Genomic DNA, 20,855 nt, shown 5'->3' on the forward strand with positions numbered 1-20,855 from the left:
AGTACCATGTGCTTATTTTCTTACACATCTTCGACGACAAAACTCTCCAATGGATTCTTTGTCGCCAATTGTGATTTTCTTCACGGAACGGAGTAACTCAACTCGCGTTATCGACCCAGACCAGGTCATTTACGACCCGATTTTGACCTACCCGGAATGGAGTTCTTCAAGACTCATTCGTTAGTTATTATTCGTTTAATTTGATGAGCTTGAGTATTAGAGTGGTCTCTTCATTGCTACCAAGCAGCTAGAGGTCATTTTCTCAACTTCCATCGATTCATCTTCTCATTTCGTATCTTTGCAACAACATGGACGAGCATGATGTCCAAGTCCCGGCGGATCTTCAATATCGGGCAGTTCCTAGTACAGAACGGCAACCTCTTCTCAATGATCACCCCAAAGACCCTTACATCGTAGTCTTTAGCGGTCCTAATGACCCTTTGGATCCAATGAATATGGAACCATGGCGGAAGTGGTTGTGCGCTTTTGTTCTCGGTTTCATGACCTTTACGGTGACATTTTCAAGTTCTGTATTCAGTGCTGCAGTTAATGTCACCGCTGAGGAGTTTGGTGTATCGGTTGAGACAATGGCATTGGCTACCTCTTTGTTTATAATCGGGTTGGCTGCAGGTCCAGTTTTGATGGGACCATCATCGGAACTGTTTGGACGGAAGGCTCCTCTATTCATCGCCTATGTTACTTTTGTTCTCTCTCAGATTCCAGTTGGACTCGCTCAAAGTGCTTACACTGTTCTGATTTTCCGACTTGTGGGTGGTGTGGCAGCGTCAGGATCTTCAGCAATTGTTGGAGGTTATCTTGCCGACTTCTTTGCACCAGTCCAGCTTGGCGTTGCCATCGCGATTTATTCTGCTACCACGTTGATTGGTCCATCGGTTGGGGGAATAGTGGGAGGAATAGTCGTTCAAAGTTCCCTGGGATGGCGGTGGATTGTTTGGTTGACCATGATCCAAGGTTTTATATTCGGGTCTATCGGATTTTTGATGCTGCCCGAAACCTATGTCCCGGTTGTGTTGACTCGAAAAGCGAAGCGCCTTCGATTGACAACCGGAGAGTGGGCTTTACATTCGAAATCAGAGGAGGAACCGGTCGACGTCATGAAATTCGTGGTCATCTATCTCAGTCGCCCGTTTCTAATGCTCTGTCTTGAACCTATTTTATTGTTCATGACTCTTTACATTTCGTTCACGTTGGGAACAATCTATCTGCTCTTCGTGGTGCGTATAATCCTAGACTATTTACTTATCTCCCTACTTTAACTATTGTGCTTAGGCCTACCCAATAAGCTTCGAGCAAGAAAGACACTTCGGTCATATTTCTGCATCTCTGCCATTCATTCCCATCATTGTTGGCATAATTATTGGATCAGTCTACGTTGTTTATTATTCTATGACGACTCTTAAAGTAAAACTCGCAAAGAACGGGAGAGTGGAGCCAGAAGATCGACTTCCTCCTATGATCGTAGGCGCCTTTTTCCTTCCTATCGGGCTATTTTGGTTTGCATGGACATCAGCCCCAACAATCAATCCATGGCCACAGATACTATCAGGTATCCCAACTGGAATCGGCACTCAGCTCATCATGTTACAGTCATTGGCTTATATAATCGACATATACAAAAGTAATGCAAATTCTGCAATAGCTGGCACGGTTATAGTGCGCTCCTTTATTGCAGGCTCTTTTCCAGTGTTAGCAATACCCCTATATAGCCGCCTTGGAGTAAGTCTTTTAACTTCGAGGCGTTTATCATTATGCTTACTTTTCTTTTGCAGATCTCGTGGGCGTCAAGCATTGTCGGGTTGATGGCGCTTGCATTCGCTCCGGTTCCTATTCTCTTCTATTTGTATGGGAGCAAGGTCAGGCAGTTAAGTAGATACTCGCCCAAAATTTCGTAATGAGGTGAATCAGCTCGAGTAAAAATAAAACAAACTTGAAAGAGTGTCTTTAATTGAGCAAAAACAAAAGCAAAAATTTCTCTCAAAAGCTTGTTGAACTCGTCGCTGCATGATTTGTGAATGTACCGCAACTTGCATAATAGAAACCTATTATTTATTGACTTATAACGAACCTTGAGCGCTGCGATAACAAGATATTCTGTTCAAGAATTGTGAAGCATCCGAGCTGTTGGTCAGATATATGATTCGGAGCTCCTATCTATCTTCTTAATCCATATCTGTTTTTATATCCTACACCAGTGTGCTTCAAGTCTGATGTGATACCTCCTTCTGGCAAGGTGTCGACAAATCATAACCAGAAGCTCTATTTGCGCAATGCTTTTGAGTAGCTTACCATATTGTCTCTCCGTCTTAGGATGGACGTTTTATTAGGGAAGGAGTGTGAGAGTCTAAAATTCTGGGTATTGTTGAACTTGGATAAATCGAGGGGTGTCCCGTCAAACTGCATTGCACTGGTGATGTGGTATATTTTCATGCCGGGAGAGTTCTCGTAAACCATTCTACTTGAGTATCACCCACTCATCGCAAAGCTCGACAGCCAATGAGCCCTGAGGATATTTGATGTTGCATGATCGTTCTGCAGGGAAGTGTTTGAACAATCATTTCTTCTACTCAACGCGTCGTCGGCTCGGAGTAACTCGCCGCATCGACAAAATGATTTGCACAAACCGTTTGGCTTTATCGTCAAACGTCAGAAAAGTTCCCAATACATTCGACCCCAACAACGATCATTCGAGAGTATCTGACGACTTCATACCCTAAGACAACAGAAAACGTTCCTTAGCTTATGGATATCGGATTTTCGACCAGATTATATCTAGTCTGAAAACTGTCGCTTGAGCTAAGATTCTTATTGCAATCAGTAACTCAACAACATGCGTGCCTTTGCTGCTGCGTGGCTCCAGCACGTGCTGTCAGTAACGACGTTCGATTCAGAACTCAATAACAAAAACTTGACGACCCTTTTTGGGCCTAGTTTATCCTTGAACGCGGAAATCATCTTACCATCGGCAGACAATTTCACACAAAGATTGACTCCAAGATGGACTAACTATCTTCCACCATCATATGTTGGAGCCATCAAGCCAGCTACTGAGACTGATATACAAAACATCGTAAGCATACTGTCTCTCCAGGTCTCTTCATGCACTCAAAGCTTCATCATAATTAGTACGAGTGATATTGACATAGTGCAGGTTAAAATTTCTGCGACAAATTCAATACCGTTTCTAACCACTGGAGGAGGTCATGGATTTTCCGATTTTAGTTCTTTCAATGGCATTTCTATCGATCTGAGTAAATTTAACACAATACACCTGGACGCGGATCAAAACACTGTGACCGTCGGCGGGTCAACCAGAATTTCACAGCTTATCGATGTTCTACATGATGCCGGTAAAGAGCTGCGTAAGAATTCCATATTTCTCCTTTCGATTTGCGTTAATCTTTCTAGCTCTCGGCTCTTGTAAGTGTGTTGGAGTAGTTGGAGCTACTATTGGTGGGGGCATCGGAGCGTTGCACGGCGTTCGCGGCCTTCTCTCGGACGCCCTTCAGTCAGTCAGAATAGTTACCGCAGCCGGAACGATTGTAGAAGCCTCTGCTGATCAGAGTTCGGATTTATTCTGGGCCGTCAGAGGCGCCGGTAGCAATTTCGGAATAATCGTGTCCGCAACCTACAGGATATATGAAATTACAAACAATGGTGAGGCAGTCAATGCGGACTTCGTGTTTTCAGCAAGCAGTAACGCTAGTTTCTGGGAAGTCATGAAAAGTTTTGACGATACTCTACCTTCGCAACTTGCTATCACGGCTGTTGCCATTTTCAACAGAACCAGTAATGAGGTGAGTTTGAATCTTGCACCAACCTAATTACTGTGGTTAACACTCATTTCAGCCCGTAATTACTGTCAACGCAATATACTATGGACCCTTGAAAGAAGGAGAGAAGCATTTGCAACCATTCTTTGGCCTTAACCCAACTCGAAGTCAAGTCCTTACCGTCCAACAAAACAAACTCTTTGACGCCGCGTTCTTCAGTTTTTTTGGTCTTGACAATGGAGCATGCACACCAAACCAACATTTGAACATCTACACTGTTGGCCTGAAGCATTACTCGCCTTCAACCTTCCAATCCTTTTTCGCTAACATGACCGCCTTCTGGATAGCTAACCCCGATTATCAAGGACGTCTGCTATTGCAGAGATATTCAAATGAAGTTGTTGATTCAGTACCGGACGAGGAAACGGCGTACGCATATCGTGGCATCAAAACCTACATGTCAGTATTCAATACTTGAGAAGTTTGACCTTGGCTGTTTTGAATAATCCTGACTCTTGCTTGCCACAGGAACATTGAAGGATTTTATACAGACACAAGAATTGACGATTCGGTTAACGAGTTTAGTACAGCTGCGCGGGCGGAATTCGCCAAAACAAGTGGCTTTGATTCCCTTGCCGTATACTCTAACTACGCCCATGGAGATGAGGGTCCAGAAGCTTGGTACGGCACACGAAAACTGACAAAGCTTTCGGCACTAAAATTGAAATGGGACCCAACTGAGCTCTTTAGCGCCCATCTACCTATACCTCTAGATTGGAAATAAGTTGTAAGATGTCTTTATGAGTGGAATAATTCCCCACAGAACGTCAGAAAGTGTGTGAAAATGTGCTAAAGGATGCATTGGCGGTCTGAACTGGTCTTGATACCTCGTGAAGTTCCAGACCCTACCATGAATTTGACGTTCTTGAACAAAACTGTAGCAAGTTTTAGATGAACAGTCATGCTTGTTGGACAATCAAAACTTAAATGCTTTCCAATAGAATTATGAATGGCAGATCGTACTCTGACTACTTTCCAAAATGGGTGCCGCAGCAAATGTGCAGTTTCCTTACTCGCGAGAAAAGTTCAGTTGTGTAGACTAAAATCTTGACACAACATAGACTACGAGTAAATTCTTAATTTCCGAGGCTTGACTTGTTGGAAACCAGTAGCTGAGCTCTCCCAGGGACACCAGAAGATTATGTCAGAAAACGTAAACTCGGATAAGGCGAATCGCACACAAAGAAAAGTGAAAATTAGATGATCTCAGCTCTTGGCTTGACGCTTCAAGCGGAGATCAACAAACTGGTAGATGCGTTCACTGTCACCTTCTTTTTCGGGGAAATGCCGTGGATTTCATGACTTGCATGTATGCTACGAAAACCCTGTTGTGGTCCACAACTAGAAAGCTTACGCCCGTAGATTTCAGAGTGCATCCAAAGTACAATCATAAGGCTGAGAACGGATATAATACTGTACAAGGACGGCTTAATGGTAATTGTAGAAGTGATAGATAAGCTAACTCAAATCGGACGATAACCACCAATTGGAACCTCGGCTTCTGGAGTCGAAAGGTAAGATACTAGGCTGGACCCATCGTCGATTCGATTCCTGTTTGTTGAATATTCTTCTTGGTCTTGTCACTCTGATATGCACAATCTCAAGCGCCAAGAGAATCCTTCGGAAATAATCAGTACTTAGGTCTAAAGAATGTGACAATAGGCACCTATTGTACCGTAGAAGGCTCTCTGTGTCTGACAAGGTAGCCGGGAACAAGCCCATTGCATCAGTGAGTGCAGTGCTTGAAGATACGTGTAAGACATGCATGAGCCCACGCACAATGGCGATAAATGGATTTCGTTAAGGTATCTCATAGGCACGGTACACGCTTCGGGCCGCCGCTTTCGTGAACCGTCAGCACTAATGACGCTTCATATGCATTCTGCCACCGCGTAGGAACTTTGCGGCATGTACTACGTCAAATATCAGCCATTGATAATGGCTGACCCCCTGGCAAAGAATGTCAGCTTCCCGCAAAGAAGGCCGACAATTACAACCCTCGCTTGCCACGCTTCTGACCTGATATTCATTGGCTTGAATTGCTATGCAAGCAACAAAATGATATCGTATCATCGACCTCCAGGGGTCATTCTGAAGATAAGATAGCTCCGTTGAATGCCCTTACGGCAGTGCAGATCAATGCCGGCTCGCGCAACAATGTTCTCAATGAATGCTTTATCCAATAATAATGGTCGTTGCGACCTAATGTCTCCAACTTTTGACGAGAGCAGGTGTTTGGAGAAGAGAGATGATCGGCGAGAGCTTGAGCATAGACTCCGAAGAACATGGTTCCAGATTTGATGGGTGTAATATGCAATGCCGTTGGGATTCCTTTGTACTTATCAAAAGAAAATTGGCCATCTAGCCCACAAATATCACATTCTTTTTCAGACACATGAAAAGGCGCTACTCGGATCGACGCATGAAAATTATGTCACAAACAAACATGAAACAACCTCGACAACTTCCAGGACTAGCCTGCGATACTTGTAGAGCGCGCAAATTGCGGTGTGATCGTCGTGAACCAAAATGTACAACTTGTATCGATACTGGTATGGCTTGTACTATAACAACTATACGTTCGCCAAGAGGTCCACAGAGAGGTCATCTCAAAGCTCTACAAGCACGAGTTGGTATATGGACTTCGTTCTTACAGTCAAAACTCGGAAGCTAATGTCGCAAATGTCAAACAGCTGCTCTAGAAATTTCGCTCACCCAAAAACACGCGAGGACATCATCCATCGACTCATTTCTCGAATTGACTGATGATCAGATTTTAGGCGGTATCTCGAGAGAGCAATCCCCTACAGATATTTCAAAAATTCTAGCGGATATTGAAACTCAAGATACTTACATGCCCTTGGATGCTTTCGAGCCGTATCCGAGCTCGTCAGAGATCTGCCTGTCGAGCTTAATGCGCGAAGACTTGTAAGTCCTTCACAGCGCTCGAAGAGTCAATCTGATTGTGCCAAAAATAAGTTTCCATGCTGGCTTCTAACACCATCAACTGACATGTTCTTGTTCTCTAGGGACCAACTTTATTTTGATCGAGTGCACGTGTTTGCACCGATTCTTCAGCAACGACGCTACTCAGCATGGACGCGGGCGAAAGACAAAAGCAGATCTCACACTTGCCTTCAACACGCCATGTGGACGTTAGGAGCCTCGCTATCGACCCAGTTCCAACACCTAGAGAAATCACTTTACTCAGATACTAAAAAGATGCTAGAGGAACTTGAAAACAAATGCACAGACATTAGATCCGTCGAGATTGAACAAGTGCAGGCATGGATCTTGATTGCTATCTATGAGTTCTTGCGGTTCAATTATTGTCATGGTTGGATGAGTGCGGGGCGTTCGTTCCGCTTGGTACAACTCATGCGACTTTATAAGATTGACACGCCCAATAGTATACACAGTCATGGCGACTGGATTAAGACTGAAGAGATGAGGAGGACTTTTTGGATGGCATATTCTCTTGATCGTTTTGCAAGTATAACTAATGATTGGTAAGTTTCTCCAGTGTTTCCTGGCCCAATTTCGTGCCTCAGAAGGTTCACTTTCGAGGGACCTCATAATCTTTCACGCGGGAACAGATCAGCTGTCCAACTCTTTCCCAAAATGCATTAGACTTGTGCGAAATGATTGTACTGATTTGACACACCTTTAGGCCGTTAACATTGAGTGAGCAAGCTGTAAGTCTTTGTGGGCGCGTAGTGATATGTCTTCTAATTGCGACACAGATTATGACACGTTTGCCAGCACCTGAGACAAACTTCCAGAGTGGCCAACCCATCTTGATGTGCTTCTTATCAGAGGCTGTCGGTACAAATCACCAGACTTTATCGTCCTCGTGGGCCGAATGCATTGTGGTGAACACAATTTTCGGACGAGCGCTATCCCACAGAAATCAGGCTGTTGTCGAAGATATTTGTGCCACTCCTTCGTCAGATTTCTGGGATCGACATCAATGTGTTAACGCGATACTGGTACAGACAATGCAAACGATGGTGGCTAAGTACCCTGCTACCTCCCAATATGTTGACCCCATGTTACTGTTTACCCAAATGCTGGCGAAAACAACTGTTTTGTATTTGTACAAGACTTTGGAAAATGCCATGTTCGAGACGGAGGAAGAATTGATGATACGTATGGAATACAAGAGTCTTGCATTACGTGCTGCACAAGAACTTGTCGATCTCACAAAAACATTAGCACAATTGAGCTTTTTCAAGGTAAGTTGCTGGCAATTTTCGCCTTGGTCATCGATGAAAAGGTTAAGTGCTAAGTCCAAAAGGTCCACCCTTTTACACCGGTGCCCCTTTACCTATGTGCAAGATTCTTCAAAACACATAAGAATCCCGACGAATGTTTCAACATGCAGCTTCAAGAGATTATTTTGGTACTGCAAGGGTTGAAAAGTGTCAATCATCTCGCTGAGAGCTTTTTGCAACTTTTAGACCTTGATAACGAAATAAATGATGATCATCAACAACAGGAGTTTTCTTTAAACGGGATAGATATTTCAAACTCATTAGTGTGCTCGGGTTAAGGAAGTTGGACAAAGATTTTCGCTAGTTGGGCATTCGGGAGTCTCTTAGAAATACAAGTAGTCCGCAGTCATTACCAGGGTGTGATTCAATGCCAGGATACGCTATTGTGAACTTGAGTCCAAATAGCAAGATTAAACCCCACTAGACGAATAATATTACCTTTTGTTATTGACGATACTATCATGACAAATATTTATTGCTTTCGGAGCTTCTGGGTTTAGAGTAAGATATACATTTTAACAAGTAGACCCAATTACTATATCTCTCTCAAGAATGAAGAAAAAGTATGTAAAAGAAAAATTATTCATAGTCCTGTAGCTTCCCGCCCAATTATCTACATAAGTCATGGGTTTTTACCTACAATATAATTGCTGTTGAATCCTTGTACGACAGAGAACCTTTATTCGAGTTCCGAACAAGTGGAAACAAAGCGATAATAATCGTAACTTTTACTTGGGAGAATTGATTAAATCTCAACAGACTTTGTATAAAAGTTAATTAGGTTAAAAAGATGTTTTATGTAGTTTTAGCCTCCATATAGAACTACGGCACTTTAATGTCTTACAAGGACACGTTCTGCAAATGCGTCGCCTGTATTTATATTTTCAAGCGCTAGGCCAAATTTAGTAACATAATATTAGGAATCTTGGTGGCAATTCACACAACGTTTTAACCTCTTCTTTTTGATACGTGTCCAGATGTTTTTAAGCTGGTGTTTACTCGTTTGGCGGAGTTGCAGTAGATTGTCGCCACGCAAAGTATTGTACTTCTATGGAGGAGTTGAAGCGAGCTTGTCCCCTTCGTTCTTCATCTCTCTCTTCGAGTTAGTCTGCGAGTCCTTCTGTAAATTCATTATTGTCCCTTTGTCCTTCTCTTCCAATGCGTCTTCGTTATACTTTTCGACCAAGTTTGAATAGAGGAGGAAAAAACTGGAATTCTGTATCTAATTAGGCCATTCTGCTGGTCTGCCGGCGGCTATCTCTTTTCCTCTTCCAATCATAAAGCTCGATTTTCGTCCCCCAACTTTAATCCGATCCTACCCAATAAGCTAAATACGCTGACATGAAATGCCCGTGATTTAAGGCTCGAATGGCTTGTACTGTACGTTTTCCAAGATGCGCACGAGTGTGTACGATGACTGCCGTCACACAGAGCTCTGCGGGCTCGGATTGGAATGTTATTGTCACTCTATTGTCTACCAACCCCCCTTCGTATGAAGACTTATGCCGTAAATTCAACCAGCTATGCTGATAGGTGCGCTCGTCTATTGTACGTTCTAGCTACTACAGTCGCAGCATCAACACCTGGACTGGCCAATCTCTTGTGCAGAATGTTTCTGCTACATGAGCCTGTTTCCATGGCCAGGTGAACAGCCGTGCCACCACCACATCGTGTTCTTAATACCTCCTCAATTACTCGTAACCTTCAGGAACACCTCACTTTATGGATAATTGTAACCAAACTCGTGGGGGTTATGATTCATCCTCAAGTTGGCATTGCATTCTCTCATTTATAATTATAACACATCAGTGTAATGGGCTTTCGATTCTCCATGTGGTCAAAATAATACCAAACTAATCATATCCAATCGAAGCCGATACACTAATCTCTCAAGTAGTAGATTCCGAGACATATTCGTACCAGTACATGTCGTACCACTCCAACTTTTCCACTTTTGGGCAATTGCATCCCATTCCCATACGGGGGCAGGAGGACGCTCCAAAGAATCAGCAGCCGAGGGTTCTTCTTCTCTTGTTTTCGAATGCCCGGTTTTATCGAGGATATCGCAAAGGATAGCATCAATCTCTGCTTCATTGTTTTTGAACTGCAAAGTTGTGCCATTCCATTTCGTATGATCGCTTAATTCCTCTTTCCCCTCATGCAATTCGTAGAATCTGGAATAATGACCAACCGTCACGATCCCACACAAAACTTTCATCTCACTCGCGTACTCATCACGTGTAGTCTTCAAACACTCCCCAGCTGCTCGATTCCCTGGTCCCACGTTGAGCTGTTCACCTCCTCCTCCACTCGATTATCCACAACAAGCCAGATTTTCCTTAGGTGAAAATGCGGGACCTGTCTGATACAGCGCACACTAAACGTACTCGGCGGAGTTGTGATCGGTATTTCAACACCATAGCCACCGTCTAGGGTGAAGTACATCCTCAAGATATGGCTCCATAAGAAATCAACATATGAGTCGTCGGGGTATTCTTTAAGTTGATTGTAGTAAAACTGGATGACATCACAATACATGTACTACCGACATATTACTTCGTTCGTCTATTTCGCAAGAGAAGTACTTACACCGATTTTGATGGTGTTGCTCTGTGCAACGACTCTACCCGAATTCCTGGGAGCAACCCCACTATTTCCTTCACGATTTTCGAGTGGATTTTCTTGTGCCATGTTTATGAAGAAGCAGTTCAATCAAGAAAGGGTTCTTTTCGGCGTCAAATATTTGCTAAGAATTTGAAAAGATGGGAAGTTTTTCAATTTTCTTGCTAACAATAAATGGAGTTTGAGCAGGCAACAACGCTAGCTTGAAGGCAACTCGGTTACTTCAAGTCAGGGGGTAGTCATGTGACTCATACGAAACCAAGCTGCATCCTTTCACCGAAACTTAAAATTGGAGCGAAATGGGTCTTTCTCTCATGTGTTCTATCTAATTCCCGTAGGGTAAAATGGCCCATCTCATAGGCCGCCGAACCTTTTTTTGGGTTGCACCAACAGAAGGTTCATGATACCCTACAGAAGTTAATGAGTTCTTTTTCCATACCAAGTATTCCAATATTAATGCATTTTCCGGGTATGATTTCGGATTAGTAAGTATCTAGTCCGGCAAGCAGGAGATATCAGTTAGGTTCTAGCAGTAGTCGAAATTTGTTATCTTGTCGACTAAGCTGATTTACAAGTTGCTAATAGAGTAGTTAGAAAGGAGAATAATCTTGTCCTACTGTACGACGAGCTACAACCAAGGTTAGGATTTCGATATCGTCCAGCAAATACCTTCTCTAGGCCTCTTCACTTCTGTTACCAAGAAACGCTGCCAGAGCGCACTGAAAGGCTTTAACAACAGCACTGGATTAGTGACATACATTAGAAAATCTGGCACTCTGCATGTTTTTGGTTGCCAAAGTCAAGCGACAAGAAAAGAGCGACTAAGCAAAAATGATGGTAAGTTGAGAAGAACTCACCGCCTAGTCTAGATATGAGAGTAAAGCTTATACAAATGTGGGGAACATAAGAATACTTCGATGAAGGCATTTACTTCCGCACCTTGATTTTCGTATCATCCTAGCTAGATAAGTAGACAAAGCTCACGAATCATCACATGGTGTAAGCTTATCGATCGCCCTATTAGTCTTACGATAGTCCGACTTGAAAAAAGTACGCTGGATAGCTGCGTGAGAGTTCGATAAATATAAAGATGTCGGTAGTAAGTTGTAGACTATTGTTGACGCACCGTCTCTATCATTTTTGGTCAATGGTTTCCGAGATGACGCCAAGATCTGTAATGTGACTCTCACGCTGGAGTACAGACTAATTAGCACCATCCGACCAGAGAAGTACGATTCCGGCTTACCTGACTCCAATAAAAACCAGTGACTGTGGTCCCTGGAACCAGAGTCACACACTCCCCCACACGTCCAGAATCCCGCTGATTGAAGTGGCACGATCTTCCACGATTTGTCGAAATCTGAAATAAGTAAAAGTCTGGGTCAAAACGGCTTGATAGAGCACGGGGTATTTTTGGATACGAGCAACGTACCTTGAACGACTTTAACTTTCCGATTTTCTGGTACCAGTACATCTCTGCGCCACTACTAAATGTCCTGAACAGATGAATGGTGTCAATGTATTCCCCTCCGGCGCCATCAATTGGAAAATAAGAAACCGTGTCAAACGTATGAGGCCTATACCGGCCGACTTTACGACATTCTGCCGGGACTTGTTCGGTGTTGTAGTTGAACTCGACACCAGAGACCCGAGCTCTGTAGGTTACGGTAACACCAGTCAAGGATTGAAGATATTTCCCTCCATGCCCTCCAAACAAGGTCCAGCATAGAGGCTGAAACCTATTCACTGCAGACTTCCGAGCCTCAAAACAAGCCTCATGTAAGTGCAGATTGATCGGGGGCACGCTGGGATACCACATGGCGAGATCTCGTAATGATTCATTCTCGGGATCACGTGAACAGCTATCTGCAATTGCCAGACTAATCATCTTGCAACCCTGTCATATTATTAGTGGCATTCAGTTGACACTGATCAAAGGAAGAGGTTTAGTCTGCTTACATCAAATCCCGCCTTCACTGCGGTTATAGGAGCAGAAAGAGTTAAACGTCTCGTTGTTGGAGCGTCACTTAGACAGCCAAACCATTTAGACACCTCACTGTTGTTAACAATGCACTGGACGGCTTGTATACCTCTGGATCCCACAACCAAGTTGAACCCAATCAAGGATTTAATATTAACGCGCTCACTTCTATGCGCCCTATAGCCCAGCTGTATGGCTTCGCATGAGCTGGAGAGGAGTCTTATTCCGGCAACGTAACTCACACTACCTAGCGGCACAAACGAAAACTCGATTTCAGACAGAGACGGATGGATTGATGTCTGTTGCTCGTATAACAAACGACAACCCTCAAAGAAACCAGTATATGGTTCTTCACGTTCGGGCCTTATATCGCCAGTTACTTCAAGCCACCGCATGTTGGCTAGGTTTGGATCGGAACAAAAAGTGAGAGGTAAGTTTGTTCGCTCGAAGTCCAGTGACTCACGTATCTGCTCCACCAATTTCCAAATCCTTCTCCGATTTTGCAACTTTTCGCTGCGCTGAGCTCTGTTCGTGCGATGATACAACCACAACCAATTGTAGGATTTGTCCAATTTCTGTGATTCACAAAGCCATGAGCGCTCACCAGACGCCTTGAATTTCAAACCCCAAAACTGCTGGCTGCGGAATATAGGCCAAAAGGATGCTGATGCGTGACGGAGTTTTAGAGCGTCCACAGTTGGCATGTTTGATGCGATTATGAAGCAAACATCTTCTGGAAGCGCTGCGAAACAGTCGTTGGCAACCTTAGCCGGTTCAAGTAGATTTGAAGCCGGCGGGGCTTGAGGATTCTCGCCCAAGAGTTGTGCAATCTCTGGGACATTGTAGGGATCATTCCGTGCAGAACGCCCTATAGGGGAGTCCGCGTCCACCAGGGTGATTGATCGATCCTCCCAAGGATAGCGCACCTGGTCATCTGGACGAAATAATCCTTCAAAATCATGACCCCAATCGATGCAATCTCCTAGCAGTGGTAGGGGAAGTGACTTGCAAATTTCGAGAAGAGCCGCGCTAGGAATTTCATCGGGGCCATAAACCCTTTCCAAAAGAGACCAGCAAGACGCGTGGAACGGAATACCCCATCGATCATCCTCAGGATCCTGGTTAAACATTCCGATCAGCCCTTGTGTTGAGGCATCAGATTCTGTGTCGTCCCAGCGCGCTGTGTAATTTAAGGGGGTAATCCAGTCGCTATAGGACGAGTCTACAATATATCCCACTCCGGAGACAGATACCCCTTTTGGGCTTGAGTATACTATGGGCATTCCATTGTCAGCGTTCTCACTCAGCGTTACAACGAGCAGTAACTCACAAATACGAAATTGGTTCAACCATGTGGGGGAATCATCAACTGTGTTATCATAGATATCATGACCACAGATGCTGCAAGAGCACCTTATGGGAGTCATGATCTTGTTGATGTTTCGACTTCTCTACATTTGTGCCTACGGAGTAAAGACGGTTGCCTGGAGGAAAGGATGAAGCTTCGCCAGACGGTCGAGTGGCAGAATATCCACTTTAACTCACCGCCTTATAACCACGATAGACTGATTGGACTAATCGTAATTCCGTTTGAAACATTACGACAAGCCCAAAATAAGATCTTACTGATGAAGAAGTTATTATGGTCCATAGTTACACTATCAGACAATCTAGGTGCACAGCTCAAGAGAGCTTTTGTTTTATTAAGTGATTTACCTTAGTAATCATTTTAACAAGCGCCCGGTCTATCACTTTCACGGTGCCTACCGGTACGACACCTTCGCTTCATCTCACTACTCACTCCCCCATTCTCAAACCACATCCAAGATATCACAACAAATACATCCACAAAAAAATGGCCGCCCGCACCAAACTCCTCTACCAAACCAACGGCAACCTCCGGCAACACCTCACAAAAATCCTCTCCCTAACCCCCGTCTCCTCGCTCCCCCCCTCAGACCAATCCCTCATCAAAGAAGTAACACCCAACGACCACGCCCTCATCACCACCTCCACAATTTTCTACGTGCAAGGCGGCGGCCAACCCACCGACACCGGCGTCATCTCGACCTCAACTGCGAAATTCGAGGTATCTTCCGTACGCCATCCCGCTGAGGGCGGCGGGATACTGCATTTCGGCCGCTTCAATGAATCGAGTGGCCAAGATGGGTTTGCGGTTGGCGAGGAAGTGAATCAGGTGATTGACGGGGCGAAACGGGATTTACATTCACGATTGCATACCGCGGGTCATATCCTCGGTCTCGCCATCAACCATCTATCGCGCGAGGACAAGCTGCCAAAATTAGTAGAGAGCAAGGCGTCGCATTACCCAGGATCCGCGGCTGTGGAGTTCGTCGGGAATATCCCCGGTTCGGCGCTTGCGGCGATTCAGGAGAAGGTGGATGAGTTTGTAGCGTCGAAGCGGGCAGTTGAGATTCATTTTTGGCCGATGGAGAGGCTGAGGAGGGAGTGTGAGGGCGTGGATGAGGGGTTTGCTTTGCCGGAGGGGGAGGAGTTGGGGAGGGTGGTGGAGATGGTTGGGTTGGGGAGTTATCCTTGTGGGGGGACGCATGTGGGGGATTGTGGGGAGACGGGGAGGATTGAGGTTAGGAAGATTAGTAGGAGTAAAGGGGTGAGTAGGGTGAGTTATCGATGTGATTAGGATGCATTTGCATTGATAGATGATGATCACGTGATGGAGTATCAGTATATAATTCCGGACATTTGCTTTTGTTTACTGATGTAAAATTTAGAAAGCATATATTATATATATATAGATTATAAAAATTGAATCCATAGAGTCTAAGCAAAGCTCGACCCTTGATTTGTTTATTAAAGTCTATCGTCTATAATGTCTCCCGAAAGCAAAACACTTACATGTTAGTATCTTAAAAGAATCCTTACATTTAGCACTATACACCTAAATAGTCCTTTAAACCCTACTTGTCTAGATAAATTACTCTACCAAATATCCCAATCCAAACTCCAAGTATTCAATTAATCAAACCACTAGAAAATATACCAAACTCAAACCTATCCTAAATCCATCAACATCAACAACACAACCCTCCTCAACTTCACTCCACCACCCAACCAAGAAACCCATCACCCCAAGCACAGCCCCAACAAGATACTCCCAATTACACACCCCAACTTATCCCCAAAAACAAACGAATCACCGACCAGAAAATCCTCGTCCCAGGGTAATCTGACGACTAGACATCCCCACCTTCACTACACATCTATTTAACCGGCAGATACACAGAATATTTCGGTTAGATATAGTCGTCTGAGATTAGATACCTAATCAAACATTCATCCACGGACAATACCAAGGTCCCTGGTGGGCATGTAAACAATCACAGTTAGAAAGAATAAGCGAACCACGTACGTATGTACCGAGACAATTGCACCATCCGTCAGATAACAGCACCACAGAAATCCCAACCCCAACAAACCTGCTCCATGACTCACAGCCCAACGCAGAATTCAGGGACAAAACAACATTAGAATAATAAAGTAATATTTGCTTCACCGATTCTAATATCAGTACTTTTATGTAAAGGCGCTTTCGTAGGTAGTAGACATCCCATCGTCGCTGTGGCTCTCAAATACATCCACCACACCCATGCAATTCCGGCTACAAACACCCTAAAAATGCTATTCCCCTCGTAAACACAATCGAGCTCTCATATGCAAAGATTACCAACGGAGTGGTGGTTCGCTGATCAACAGATTTTTCCAAACGCCAGCCTAACATGCAATACAGTGTATCAATTCCTCGCAACAACCGTATCAAGCCCCATTTCCCTCAAACTTCGATTTCGCAGACCAGCTATGAATGTCGATGTAGAAGCGTAAATATGTAGTAGCCAGAATCAGAAGAGGATTATTTGTTCTTTGGCGACTCAATCGGAGTATCTGCTTGTTTCCCCTTATGGTATTCATCGTGTGCTAGGCGGTCTTGCATGGTCAGCGGTCGAACGTTGCCCTGGTAGGTTGGTTTGCCGATGCTGTTTCTGAATGCCATTGGGTCACAGTCATCCACACCACTACGCCCGTGGACACTGCCGACGAATGAATTGAAGTCTCCCATAGAAGCGGCTGCCGCGTGCACGTCAGGACTGACAATAGGCATTTGAAATGGGTGGCCCCTCAAGGAACCTGTAGCTCCAGATCCAGAAGAACCCATCTCACGGCGACTTGCAGGCTTGACGATAGGACGTGCTGGAGATTTCGAAAGGCCTGAAGCTTCACGTACGTCATCGCCAGATCCAGGTGAAGTCGGAGATATAGGGGAAGAACTCTCGGGTTCAGAATCATCGTCTTCTTCTTCTGGAGGGCTTGGGCGATGGTCGTTGTCGTCGAACGTGAACATCTCATCTTCATCATCGGCGGAGAATCGTAATTTGCCTAGCTCATCAGTGGCCTTTTTCTGGTCGATATCGAGAAGATTCATGGAACCAACCCCGCGGGTCATGGTAGCTGCAGTTGGAGATCGCGTTGGGGTGGCACCAGAAGAAGAGAGAGAGGAAGGTTGAGGCGCGTTAGATCGTTTTCCTTTCATGGATGTAAGTGCAGGCATATCTAGCATATCATCTTCTTCTTCGTCAGACATATATTCGGGGTCGTCAGACTCATGTCGCGCTAGAATGTCGTCAGAGGAAGGCATTGCTTGTGGTTGAGCCAATCGGCTGTTTGCAGTTGTGTTTTGGGATGTAAACACAGACGTCGGCGAGTCTGAGCTTAAAATATTTTCTTCTGGCGGTGCACGTGAAATGCCGTTGATGATTGGTAAGTCGTCCGTGGATGATTGTGTAGATAGAGCGGGTGAATCACCCGAGACAGCAATTGAAGCTGAACCATCAGGCGGCGCAGAGACGGTTGTCCATTGAGTCCCGTCGTCTACGAATGGACCTCGGGACAACGCTCTCAATGCTTGCGACGAGGAGACGCGTCTTGTAGGGGGTGGTTCTTCGTCTAGATCCTGTTCTTCATCTATATCCTCTATATCCTCTATCTGTTCCGATTCACCAACGTCTTCCAAATCTTCGCCAAGTATTTGGTATGTTACTGGTAGGTCTTGCGTCATCTGTAATTCGGAGGTATATGGCGAGGATGTGGGAAGGACCTCCTCACCTTCGACTTCGAATCGTACTCGACGTGGGCTGTTTCTTGTGGACGAAGTAGAGGATCTGCGCAATGCACTTCGACGAGTGATCCCGTCGCCCAAATCCGAAGACCCTGAGGATACTTCGTCTGTATTTCTTCGTTTGGGGAGGGGCGGTCTGGGTGGCTCTGGAGTGCCTGCTAGTGATCTTGTATCCGTACTGGCGTCGACTCCCGCATTATCCATGGTATTCGTGTCTGTTATAGGCACTGGTACTGCTGCCTTCAAATCACTGCTCGACCTTCGTTCGTTGCGATCGTTACTATCGAGGAGAGGTAGGTAAAAGGGTGTAAAGAGTCCCTGGAATTCTTTTTCTCGTTCGTGCGGGCTTCGTGGAGGGTCCTCCTCGTCTTCCTGTGCCCTCTCTACATGTTCTGTTACTATCAAATCTCCATTTGGTGAATCGACTCCGCCACTGTTGCTGCAGCCTGTCGCGTCGGCGCATGACTCAATGGTGCCTGGGTCGAGCTTCAACGATGGATACTCCCTCACCGACTCAGCAATTCTCCTCGACACATCGTCAGAAACATCCTTTGGTACATTTCGCAGAAGATCTGCCGCGTATTTGGTGAATTCCGACGCCATGTCTCGCTGATAGCGGGCGACTTTATCGTCCAGCGCCGCGAGCTTCGAGTGCAGCTCAGACACCAGCCTTGACGCCTCGTCCATTGTGTCGCCGCGACGGTCGATAATGCTGGTTTCACCTCCCTATCATGAATAACTCAACATATCGTGGCTGTGGATAAGGGGATGTAGGACAATGGATGGTGTCTGTACTTGTGGGATGTGATGATTAAAGATGGTTCCTCACTTTCCAGTTCGTGATCGGTTCTCAAAAACTAGGCCGGATACTGTCGGCCTTTAGCTCTGGAGCTTGGATGTGCTAAGCGAGCCCCGGAAATCGACCTAAGGGTTAGAAACTTCCGCGCGTTGCTTTTGCTCCTTTGCAACTTCTCGACTGGATTTTCATTCAAACTCATGTTCAAGCGAGGATTCAAACGGTGCGAGTCACTACCGTCACTTTACTTCTCCACGTGCGGGTATGTACCAGGCAACCTCTGCTAAAGTATGATGCAAGTGAGGCGGAAGTAGCGAATAACCCTCCCTCCTGTCTCCTCGGTAAACCTGCAGACTGAGATGCTGATGTGCTGTCATCGGCCAGTCATGCTGCTGTCCTCGCCGTTTCACTGCAGGCTGGCAAGCTGTGTCGCATGGCTCTGCAGCGTTTCCCACCCGACACCGTGCTGGCTGGACTCGGGATGGCTCAAAGAAGCTTCATTTGTCTTCCACTACCCTGTTGATGAGCCAGGATGGACATTCATCCGGTAACATTTGTGTAGCCTCATCTATCTTCCAACCGTTTTATTCACCTGACTTCAATCGAGACGCCAGGAAATGTCGAAGCTCACCGGTGACCCCCGCCCCATGATTACTGTACGACCGTCCACCGTCGTTCGAGACGTGGGGTTGATCATCACGTTCATGTAAGTCTCCTTGTCAAGAGCCTCGTGTTTGGGTATACGCGTAAGTCAATTACTTGTATTCACTTGAGCTCAATGGCAAGTGCCGAGAAGTCTTCAAGGTCAATCATCTGCAGCTCAGTATGTCGTGCGTGTATTCAGTGGAGATATCCCCGCTTAATCCAGACACTATGGATTTTCCAAAAATAAATCACTGGATGCCAAACGAGCCTCTAGCGTCTTGCACCATCTCAACGGGCTCTGCAGTAGGACTTCGTAAGGTGCAGTACTGATTAAATCACCTTCCAGCACGGGCCATACACAACAGAGGGGCGATGATTTAATATTGCACCATCTTAACGGGTTCACCGTAAGGCAACTTTGGCTTTGGCTGGCACATTGGCCGTTCGTTAAATTTCTAGATTTTGTCTAGAACATAAAAAGTGGTATCATCCTGCTTTTCTCCAATATACGTCTGATATGCCTTCGGACACCCTGCCTCCTATGTTGTACTGCATAGAGTTCCTCATTGCACCTCCCTTCATCCCAACACAACGCTCGCTTGACTCCGAATATACTGCATCCGACAATGTACTCCCCAAATTTCCCTCTTCACTCAAAAGAACAAGCACATTCCTGCATTATTTCGACGCTTCTCCATCACCCAATCTGACAATGTGTTCATCCATTCACTCGGACGTCGTAAGTTGCGAGAGGTGTGATATGACAATGTATGGCTCTTCGTCCTCGGCGGAGCGTGGCCGTAGCAGCCCGTCCGTCTGAATGTCGTAGCTTAGGGAAGGTGTTGATAGAGCTGATGAGGATGGTGGTGATTTTCGTCTGGCGGTCCAGTGCTGCGATAGTAGTTCGACCTGGAATCTCTGTGGGATATAGAGACGTGCTAAGCTCGGAGCTTTTGATTTACATAATGTAGAGCAAGTACAGTGTTTGAACAAGGTAAAACTCATGGATAACCAGTGCTAGAAAGCTTTTTGTGCCGTTAAGCGTGCGACTAGAGGGCCGTTCGACGGCAATTTTCCCCGCCAGATGGAATCAATCCGTCAGGATAAGTGCGAGTAGTGTTGCCACAGACTGAGCTTCGACTCGGAGGAGTGTGGGTATGTTCGTTCGAGGCGTTTTGCAGCCGTGGTTTGTATACTGTCCAGCAGCACTATGAGTTGGGATCGATTATTCGACAGAGGAAAGGTAGTAGTCTTTTGTGTGTATGCGTAGGTTGTGCCCCGAGTTCTCCGCACAACCTGCTAGGTGCGGTAGTCGAATAGAATGTCTAAATAAGCCCATCTGGAGGGATTGATAGAGCTATATGTAGCCTGGCTTGTTATACACTTCGGAAGTTGTGGAAGTTGTGGAGGTTCTGGAAGTTGTATGCTAGCTTGTCGGGACTTCGTAGATTTTGTTGCTCGCTGTGTTGCTCGCAGTTTTCTTCGCGAAGCGTCAGTAGAGTCGGGACTTCGTAGATTGTGTTGATCGCTGTGT

The 20,855-nt window shown here is 45.4% G+C and overlaps 7 protein-coding genes across 7 annotated transcripts; 4 read left to right on the plus strand and 3 right to left on the minus strand.

The window, feature by feature from the left end:
- Positions 1–308: 308 nt before the first annotated feature.
- Positions 309–1,913, plus strand: GLAREA_09806 (MFS general substrate transporter; the record flags this gene model as incomplete). Its single annotated transcript, XM_008086402.1, has 3 exons — positions 309–1,235; positions 1,291–1,737; positions 1,791–1,913. 3 exons carry the CDS (start codon positions 309–311, stop codon positions 1,911–1,913), a joined length of 1,497 nt encoding a protein of 498 aa, XP_008084593.1.
- Positions 1,914–2,848: 935 nt separating this feature from the next.
- GLAREA_09807 (FAD-binding protein) lies at positions 2,849–4,575 on the plus strand (the record flags this gene model as incomplete). The annotated part of the gene is made up of 5 exons (XM_008086403.1): positions 2,849–3,088; positions 3,170–3,380; positions 3,427–3,815; positions 3,868–4,250; positions 4,320–4,575. The coding sequence occupies 5 exons, from the start codon at positions 2,849–2,851 to the stop codon at positions 4,573–4,575; spliced, it is 1,479 nt and encodes a 492-aa protein (XP_008084594.1).
- Positions 4,576–6,297: 1,722 nt separating this feature from the next.
- GLAREA_09808 (Zn2/Cys6 DNA-binding protein) lies at positions 6,298–8,403 on the plus strand (the record flags this gene model as incomplete). The annotated part of the gene is made up of 6 exons (XM_008086404.1): positions 6,298–6,484; positions 6,545–6,779; positions 6,881–7,360; positions 7,522–7,546; positions 7,595–8,086; positions 8,149–8,403. The coding sequence occupies 6 exons, from the start codon at positions 6,298–6,300 to the stop codon at positions 8,401–8,403; spliced, it is 1,674 nt and encodes a 557-aa protein (XP_008084595.1).
- A 1,969-nt stretch (positions 8,404–10,372) lies between these two features.
- GLAREA_09809 (uncharacterized protein) lies at positions 10,373–10,816 on the minus strand (the record flags this gene model as incomplete). The annotated part of the gene is made up of 2 exons (XM_008086405.1): positions 10,373–10,666; positions 10,715–10,816. The coding sequence occupies 2 exons, from the start codon at positions 10,814–10,816 to the stop codon at positions 10,373–10,375; spliced, it is 396 nt and encodes a 131-aa protein (XP_008084596.1).
- A 1,065-nt stretch (positions 10,817–11,881) lies between these two features.
- On the minus strand, positions 11,882–13,858 carry GLAREA_09810 (Mannose-binding lectin; the record flags this gene model as incomplete). The annotated part of the gene is made up of 4 exons (XM_008086406.1): positions 11,882–11,938; positions 11,994–12,107; positions 12,180–12,644; positions 12,707–13,858. 4 exons carry the CDS (start codon positions 13,856–13,858, stop codon positions 11,882–11,884), a joined length of 1,788 nt encoding a protein of 595 aa, XP_008084597.1.
- Positions 13,859–14,583: 725 nt separating this feature from the next.
- Positions 14,584–15,390, plus strand: GLAREA_09811 (ThrRS/AlaRS common; the record flags this gene model as incomplete). The annotated part of the gene is made up of 1 exon (XM_008086407.1): positions 14,584–15,390. One exon carries the CDS (start codon positions 14,584–14,586, stop codon positions 15,388–15,390), a length of 807 nt encoding a protein of 268 aa, XP_008084598.1.
- Positions 15,391–16,617: 1,227 nt separating this feature from the next.
- On the minus strand, positions 16,618–18,567 carry GLAREA_09812 (uncharacterized protein; the record flags this gene model as incomplete). Its single annotated transcript, XM_008086408.1, has 1 exon — positions 16,618–18,567. One exon carries the CDS (start codon positions 18,565–18,567, stop codon positions 16,618–16,620), a length of 1,950 nt encoding a protein of 649 aa, XP_008084599.1.
- Positions 18,568–20,855: the final 2,288 nt, after the last annotated feature.

Source organism: Glarea lozoyensis (genome assembly GCF_000409485.1).
Source record: "Glarea lozoyensis ATCC 20868 chromosome Unknown GLAREA4, whole genome shotgun sequence".
Classification (NCBI taxonomy): Eukaryota; Fungi; Ascomycota; class Leotiomycetes; order Helotiales; family Helotiaceae; genus Glarea; species Glarea lozoyensis.